The 9,312-nt window shown below is 35.1% G+C and overlaps 1 protein-coding gene across 1 annotated transcript; it reads left to right on the forward strand.

The window, feature by feature from the left end:
• Positions 1-1,731: 1,731 nt before the first annotated feature.
• On the forward strand, positions 1,732-4,618 carry LOC132625666 (probable cysteine protease RD19C). Its single transcript, XM_060340277.1, has 4 exons — positions 1,732-2,232; positions 2,769-2,888; positions 3,769-4,012; positions 4,120-4,618. The coding sequence occupies exons 1-4, from the start codon at positions 1,789-1,791 to the stop codon at positions 4,401-4,403; spliced, it is 1,092 nt and encodes a 363-aa protein (XP_060196260.1). The 5' UTR covers positions 1,732-1,788; the 3' UTR covers positions 4,404-4,618.
• The last annotated feature ends 4,694 nt before the right edge of the window (positions 4,619-9,312 follow it).

A 9,312-nucleotide genomic window follows, 5' to 3' on the forward strand; every position in this document is an offset into this window, starting at 1 on the left:
CTTTTTCACCCGATGGACCCTAAGAGAGAAGTTAATAAGTCTATTCTAATTTCTAACCTTTCTTCAAAACTTGAGAAAGCAACTTTTAAGATATTTAAGTTTTAAGATGTTCCACCTTAGGATTCTCCCTTCTATTTTTAAGTTTTTCTTTATCTTTTGACATTTCATTCAATTTTTAAATTGATATTGCTATTGAAATATCTATAAGTTTTTTACGTATAAGAAATATTTAAAGATATTGACAAGTTATACTCGTGTACTAGTATCATAAAGTCACAACAACAATAATTATTATTCATTTTCACTTAGTAATTTGTCATTTTAGCTAGGACAAACAAGGGGATCCTAAAATTAGGAATTCTCTAATAGAAGTGTTAATGCTCTTTAGAATACCTAACATACAATCTTTAACAAAAGTAAATGGACATGCACATGTCAAATTCTGGACCAAATTTAAATGACGCATAAACAATTATTGTATAAATATTAAATTCCAACTCGTTGGCACTTTCTCTGTATATGGATATTTTAATTCAATAGTATTCCTTTTTTGTTATGTTCTCTTGAATTTTAAGATAATATGGTGTCTTACGTGATTTTAAATTTATCTTGTTATATTTTATACCCTTAATCATCCTAGTATTACACAGGCCAATCGACTCATTTTGGTAGAACATAAGCAAATAGTATCATGTGACCTTTTCGAAACTTTCTCTTCCTCTCCTAATAAAAAAAAAAGGTTGCTTTTAACATATTTTGTCATAATCAACGATAGAATACATTTCAATACCTGAATTTATATAAAAAGGAAATAGATGGTGATAATTTAATTGGATCCCATTGTTACAGATCCTATTTTACATTGTTGACCCGCAAAATTCAGAATTTCATGTTGAATTTTTCCCTTAGCATTCAAGGTTCAAGATAAGGCAAGAATACTTTAAAATAAAATGTGGGTCCCAAGAACGGGAACCATGTGAAAAGGATCTAAATGCATCTTTCACAGTACACCCCCTCTAACTTATTGGCGACCGACGGAAGCAACCTCTCTTTTGTTGTTATCTGCGTCCTTGCAGAAATAGTGGAGTAATAAATAAGAGGGTTTAATTAAACCGACTATGAGTGTAATTTAGTTAGAGATAGACCCTGTATTTTCAAATTAAATACTTATACCTCTTATTATGTGAAAAATTCTACACTACATATTCTTTAATTTTTGAAAAGATTAAACATTCTTGTCTTGTAAAATATTTATCTTTTGGAACTCATAAATTGGAAATTAACACAAATTATTTAATAAGATATACCAATTATCAGTATTAACTTTCTTAGACTTTAATGTAAGTTCTTTGTATTTTAATTAATTATAATAATTTCTCTTCAAAATTATCCTAAATATACTTAGTTAGTTGAAGCTTCATTTGTTTAAGATTCTCATTATATAAAAGGTTTAAACGTTTTAGAAAAATAGAAATAACATCGCAGGAGCTATAAGTGTAGGATTTTCATAATAGGGACTATAAATATTTGATTTTAAAATATAGAGGATCTATCCGTAATTACACCATAATACAAGGATGAATAGTGAAATTGACCCTTAAATAAGATAATGGATTACCAGTGCGCACACGTAACATTAGGAATAAACGTACACGTGTCAGAATCAGAACGGCTAATTTACATACCTACCATCTTCTCGGAGCCAATATAAACTCAACTAGCTAAACGAGGACAAAGAAAAAATATCCACTTCTTGTTCCTCTTCACTCCATTTTATCGTTTCTTCAAATGGCTCATCTCTTTCTCTTATCTCTTCTCTCCTTCACACTCATCTCATCGGCTTTTTCCTTCTCCGATGAGGATCCATTAATCCAACAAGTCGTTTCCGAAACCAACGACAACCATGTCTTAAACGCAGAGCATCACTTTTCACTGTTTAAATCTAAGTTTAATAAGATCTATGCTACACAAGAAGAACATGACCATAGATTTAAGGTGTTTAGTGCTAACTTACGACGTGCGAGGAGACACCAGTTGCTTGACCCTTCAGCTGAGCATGGTGTTACCAAGTTCTCTGATCTGACTCCATCCGAGTTTCGAAGGACTTACCTTGGACTGTACAAACCTAAGCCTAAGCTTAACGCTGAGAAAGCTCCCATCTTACCCACTTCTGATCTACCGTCTGATTTTGATTGGCGTGAAAAAGGCGCCGTCACCGGCGTCAAAAATCAGGTGACGCTTTTTTCCTTTTTAGTCCGTCTAAAAACATGACATCTTTCTATATTTGTTAGTAATAAGTTAACTTTGAGATGCTTTTATAGCAACACAAATAGCCCTCAAACACCCTTACATAAATATAGTGTTTGGATATGTGATTATCCACTTGTATTTTCGTATTACTATCTTAGTTTGACTTGCTAGGCACAGAGTTAAATGAAGAAATACTTTTGAATCTTGTGGTTCTAAATTAAAGATGTATGCGATGTAAAAGATGTCTTTGAATCTTGTGATTATAAACTTGACAGGTAAGATGTTTGAATTGAGACTTTTTTTTTTTTTTAAAGGACAAATCAAAAAGAAAAGTTAAATTGGGACATGACAGAGGGGTTAGATATATTTGTTTATGTGATTAATTGATTCCTCAGATCCCACTTGTGGAATTACACTGAGTATGTTGTTGTTGTTATTGTTTTTGATTAATTGATTATCCACTTGTATTTTTTGTTGATTAATTTGTATTTATTGGTGGATGGCTTTGACTATGATAGGGTTCATGTGGTTCTTGCTGGTCGTTCAGTACGACAGGAGCGGTGGAAGGAGCTCACTTTTTGGCAACTGGGGAGCTAGTGAGCCTTAGTGAACAGCAGCTTGTTGACTGTGACCATGAGGTTAGTTTTTTTCTTGGCGTTGACTTTTTTAAATTTGATTAGTTCAATATTCTTTAGTCTTTATTATCTATGTTTGAATGAGATTAATGATGTTTTGCTGGTGTTGCTTAACATATTGGTGATGTTGCTTAGATCATATGCTTAGCTCTGTATAAACCATTGAGGTTTCTTGTCAAAGCTAGTTGTTTGGAAGGGTTTGCTGATTAGGTTTGAATTATATAATTAAGGTTTCTTGTCAAAGCTAGTTGTTTGAAAGGGTTTGCTGATTAGGTTTGAATTACGTCATTGAGGTTTCTTGTCAAAACTAGTTATCTGTTGGCAAGGTTTTACAAATTAGGTTTCATTCTTTGCAAAAGGATTAAAATTTACACTTTTTTGGGATCTATGCTATGGGGGCTGGGGAGCGTAAGACAAAAGCCAATAGGATTGTTCTAATTTCTTTGTTTACAATGGTTTCTTATTTTCTTGAAACAGCCTCAATCTGTTATACTCGATCCCAAATAGTTGGGTTAATTTTCTTGAAACAAATCATATTAATGGGCAAATCGTTGCACCGAACTCTGTATCGCTAAGGCTCCTTTGCCAAAGCTAGTTATCTGCGTCAAAGAGTAACCTTTTGGGTTTTCATTCTGTGGGAAAGGATTAAAGATTAGAACTTTTTTGCGTGTCTGTACTAGTGGGGTTGCGAGATGGTTTTCCATTTTCATAGGAGCAACTTAGAAAGAGAAATAAAACCAGCAAGGGAACTGAGTTGAGACTGAGCAGAGACAATAACCTTTGCTGCTGACTGCGCGGATGTTATTATTGCTTTTTCTTTAGCTTAATACATACATATTTATTTTACCCTGTTAATCTTAAATCAAAATTTTCTCTTTTGCAGTGTGATGCGGAGGAAAAAAGTTCTTGTGATGCAGGTTGCAACGGTGGTCTCATGACTAGTGCCTTTGAGTATACCCTGAAAGCTGGAGGTCTCCAACGGGAGAAAGATTATCCTTACACTGGCAAGGATGGCAAATGCCACTTTGACAAGAGCAAAATTGCCGCCTCTGTATCTAACTTCAGTGTTATTGGTCTTGATGAAGACCAAATTGCTGCTAACCTGGTTAAACATGGTCCCCTTGCAGGTAATGTAGCTATCATAAACTAAAGACTTAAGTTGAAGTGTTTTTAGCCAGAGTGAATGAGAGAGTAGACAAGAGACTTACTCTGTTCTTTATTGTGTAAAATGCAGTGGGGATCAACGCTGCTTGGATGCAGACATACATTGGAGGAGTTTCATGCCCATTACTTTGCTTCAAGCATCAGGATCATGGTGTCCTCCTGGTGGGTTATGGTTCTGCTGGCTTTGCCCCTATCCGTCTTAAGGAAAAGCCTTACTGGATCATCAAGAATTCGTGGGGAGAGAACTGGGGAGAGCACGGATATTACAAGATCTGCAGGGGTCACAATATATGTGGAGTTGATGCCATGGTCTCTACTGTCACTGCTGCCCATACTACTAATCCTAATCTTTAAGATGAATTTATCCCATGAATGTTGTCTGTGATCAAGGGTTTTATTTTACTACCACTACCCTAATCTGTGTAAATATGTCGGTCAGTAATGTATTCTGAACTCAAAAGTCTTAGATTTCATAAGCACTTTATTATTGTGCCTCAACCGACGTACTGTGATTTGTACTGAAGTTTATACTGCAAAAATGAAGTTTGAATTCTAAGTTATTTGCAATATACTGCATGCTCGGAATGTCTCTAATCCTCTTTGAGCTTCTATATTCCATATTAGTACATTGCTTCAGAGTTCTGACTTAAGAAGCATGCTGTAAATACTAACTTGATAAACAGACAACTTGGTGCATTGAAAGTTGAGATTGTGTGTATATGATGACCATGTCCGGGATTATTAGCATGTCGCAATGTCATTGTCTGCCTGGTGTTGCGTCTGATTGATGTGGTATCCGCTAGATAGATCTATAAAAAGTCAGGAACATAAAGGTAAGATAAGTGGTGAACAAATCACTGCAACTTTTAAGCAAGAAAAATGCACAAGTAATTTGAAGTTGATGCCGTTGTAGCCTTCTGGTAATAAACTGCTCTTTTATTAGAGGATTGAATAAATCATGTTGAGTGCATGACATTCAAAAGGAAATTCCTCAGGGGCAGATCTTTGGCGGCACTGTGTACCTATAACCTCTATTGACACGAAAATTGGAAGAAATCCAAGCCCAATTACGGCAGTAGTCTTGAACAAACAGCTCTTGATTGCAACATTCTATGATATTTAATCATCATCCTCACCAATTGAGACAAACGACAATAGTACCAGTTTAAAAAAAAAAAACGGCAATTTTGCAAAACTTGTATCCATCTTCTGCCTGATCAGATAGGAACATGAAGCCATCCTTTTCCTCCTTTTTTGGCTAGTCAAAAATTTCATGTTCCTCTATTCCTAAAACAGACAGGGATATAAAGAGGGACTTACAACAATAAGCAACAAGAACGTAAGTAGGGATAGAATGGTTACAGTTGTCAAACACCAGGGTTGTCTTGTGATATTCCACGACACTGCGCATGCTCATTAACAAACTATGCTTCAGTCCTAAAAAAGTTGGGATCGGCTTTATAAATCTTCACCGAACAATGATCCTACAGGTTCATAGATCCTAGAATTTCCGGATATATGTCTAACTGTCTTAGAGTACTCCAATCAAATAACTTATAGAGAAATTAAACCTTAACCTGTAAGATGTTACACTAAAAGGTTAACCTTAAGTTGTTTAGATCTTCCTAAGAATTTGGTTGAATAAATGTCAAAGGGAGTCACAAGGGAATATGCTTCTAAGGATACTAAACTTCTTATATGCATATTTTCAATTCGAGAGAACCTTAAATGCGATAAGAAAATGAGTTGATGCATGGCAAATCAAGCACCCTCACGATGCTACTGCATCAACCTCCTTCCTAGAACAATTTTGTACTGCATCAACCTTCTTTCTAGAAAATAAAATGAGCTTTATAACAGGAAGTCCCATTTAACTATTTAAACTTTAAGGGATACCATTCCTTCCGCATTCGGTTCAGATTCCTAATAACACACCAATCATCTAAGGAGAGAAAACGCCGTTTGTGAATCTCAGAATTATCTTTTCAACAAATACCTGAGTGCACTTGCGGATCCCTTAGTGAAAATATTAGCATCCACACCAGCATCAGCTAAGGACAACAAGAAATTTGAACTATTCAATTGAGAAACATGAGGAACTTTTTTTTATCAATCTAAAAGGAGGTACCAGGTTTATAGCCGCTCATTTAAAATGTAATAAGCAAGATCAACATTTAGGTGCTCTTTAGGTTGTAATTCTGTCTTTTTGTTTAGTCAATGGTAATATTTAGAGTGTTGGCAAAAAAAAAAAAAAAGGATCAACATTTAGTCTAGCTTAATATCACACTGATAAAAGATACAATGAGCAAAACACAGCCTATGTTCATCTCCAGCAAACAACAAACAAGAAATGGCCAACTGCAATACGCACTAGTGGAGACGTCGAGGCATACTCATGCACCTTATATGAAGATCCTTCGATAAACATAAAAAACGGAGATGTCAGGCTTCATCATTTCGATCCATGCAGTCTGAGTTCAGATTAGTCATACACATTAGCTTCGACTTCAAGTTATCAACGACATAATTGTCAGTCTTCAACAAAGGGATTAACAAGGCTTTCGACAAAGATTTCTGGCGTAAAACACCACTTAAGTCCAGTAACTTCTGGTTGTCTGATTGAATCATCTTGAATCATCCTTTGGATTGTATGTAATGAAAACTGAGCGATGCAAAAGTAAAATTTCACCCTTATATGACTGGCAAAACAACGGGGAAAATGACATCGAAGAGGGTGGATAATAGTTATAATTCCCAGGATCATCAGGACAGTTGATGGTGAACATTTTTGACCAAGATTCTTTAAACTCGATAACCCTTCATAACCCACACATCAGAATAGCTTCTCTCATAATTACAAAGTACGACAAGATCACTTCCCAAAACACCCAACATCAAATCCAATTTGCCTTTTCCATAATCGGGTTGCTCCACCTTATCCCACGTCTCATTTGCTAAATCAAAAGAAACGCTATTTAAAGATGAAGTCCAATAAAGCTTCCCCTTGGCAAACTTAGCTGAACAATTTATCAGGGAGCCGCCCTGAAAATCCCCGACGTTTCTCCAAATATTAGTCTTTAGACCATAAATCTTGATTTTGTCTTTTACAAAGGATTATCATCGAAGAAATTGAAAATAACAACTAATTTATAATCATCATGTATCTCGTCATATCCAAAACCATATCTAAAAGAGCAATTGCAAATTGGCCTGGATTTAACTCCTGATTCAGGCAGTTTGTTCCACTTCCTAATTGATGGGTTCCAAATACATAAACTAACTCCTGAACTAGGGACTTTCTTGTCAATCCTGATTGCTTGGATAAATTTTTTCCTACCGGCCAAACAAATCAATCCATTGGTAGAATCACACCACCTGATATTGAATTTTTTTCATGGGATAATCCATTTCAGATGCCTTAGTAATTGGGTTGTAAAGTAAGGAATGTAGAGAACAGTCCCTGAGATTGCATATCAAGTTTAAAATAACCTTGAGATTCGAGTAAATTTGTTACTTGGAACGCTAATCATGTTATGAGTTGGTATTTCATTAAGATAATATCTATAAGATGCTACTACTTATTAATGACCTATATGCACGCATCAATTAATGACTTGTTATAATTTTGGAACGAGCCGCTCATTTGTTTCAACAACAATTGTACATGTTTAATTCACTTAATTTGTGATCAGTATTTGTAATACTGAGAATCAACAGTGTCTTGCCTTTCTGGAGACCAAGCTTATATTGGAGAATTACATTAACATTAATGTAGCTTCTCACTGAATGCATTCATTTCTACTAGTTCTGCGTTGACATTTGCTCCTTAAAAAGTGTTTAGTTTAGGGGCATTTCTCTACATCTCTTTATCTGTACAACAAAAGAGAGAGGCAAAGAGCTAAGTAAAATGAGAAATAGGAAGTGAATTGGGCCCATGCAAATTTGTATATAAAGCACTGCGATTGTGTTGCTAGGGTAGATTGCAGCATCTAAATTTTGAACACGTCTATGACAAAAAAATTGTGACCATAAAATAGCATACAGAGAAAATGAAATTTATGGCCATTGGATCTTCAAATTCGTCTGTCTGTTTTTGTGTTGGGTTTTAATTGGGCTGCAGTTACATAATTGGGCCAGTCCAGCCTTTTCTTTTTCTCTTTCTTTTTTATGGGAGTGGGAGTGTAAGGTAGAAGAGTTTGTATACTAATAGTCTACTATGCAACTCTGATCTCATAAATTGAGGAGTATATTTTCTGGATTTCTTTAGGGAAACATTAAGAGTCAAATTTTTGCATTTATTTTTTAAGTGGTTTTATAGGAACTTTCAATTGCCCTATTTGAGTACCTTTCAAATTAACTAATGGGATCAAACAGAGTACATGATTTCTAATCATCAATTTAGCAAAAGTTTATAAATCATTCATAAAAATTGATACAAAATTTCCCTAATAAGAATTAGTAGAACCTCAGAACAATATCCAATTTTTTAGAGAACGTATCAAATAAATTAGTAATATTGACGAAATAGGTAGATATAGATTGACATATTCTACTAAAATGATCGTGCTGGCACAGTTGCAAAAATGGACCGTTAAACTGTTGAAAGGAAAAGAATACGAGGGCCAACAGAACAGAATGACAAGTCAATCATATTGAACTATTGATTAGATAGATAAGACAATTCCATTCTATGGCCTCTACAAAAGTAAAAGCAAGCAAACAGATGAAGCACATGATCTCCCCTTTATCAAATAAACTCACTCCAGATGAGTTGAATTTGGCCAGTCAAGATGGATAAGTTAGTAAACGGATGTGACATTAATTCGACCAAATTTAAACGGATTAGAATATATTATGTTTTGATGAGCTAGTTTTAGCATCTCTACACATATTTAGCAAGAGTAGAGAAGGTCCCATGGGATAATATAGCTAGGAGAGACGTACTTTTGGTATAAAATTCGCCACATTACGATTTCAAGAGGAACTATTGGAGTGGATTGACTAATGTCAATCACCTAATACGAGGGTAAATTTGCTGGACTCCATGAAATTCAGGCATGTGGCAAAGCCCGTACGTATGAGGAGACTATTTAGAAACAAGTGGGTCAAGTGTAGCGGTCCCATGCATGTTCGATTATTAATTGGTCCATCATATCACATCACATCCTCCATTTGCATTCAATTATTATTACATTACAAATATATGTGTATTCGCCCCGAAAAGGCGGAAGCCATGTCCACCAAATTATCTTTATGGATTCAT

This window comes from Lycium barbarum, unplaced genomic scaffold (genome assembly GCF_019175385.1).
Source record: "Lycium barbarum isolate Lr01 unplaced genomic scaffold, ASM1917538v2 unchr_scaffold_26, whole genome shotgun sequence".
Taxonomy (NCBI): domain Eukaryota; kingdom Viridiplantae; phylum Streptophyta; class Magnoliopsida; order Solanales; family Solanaceae; genus Lycium; species Lycium barbarum.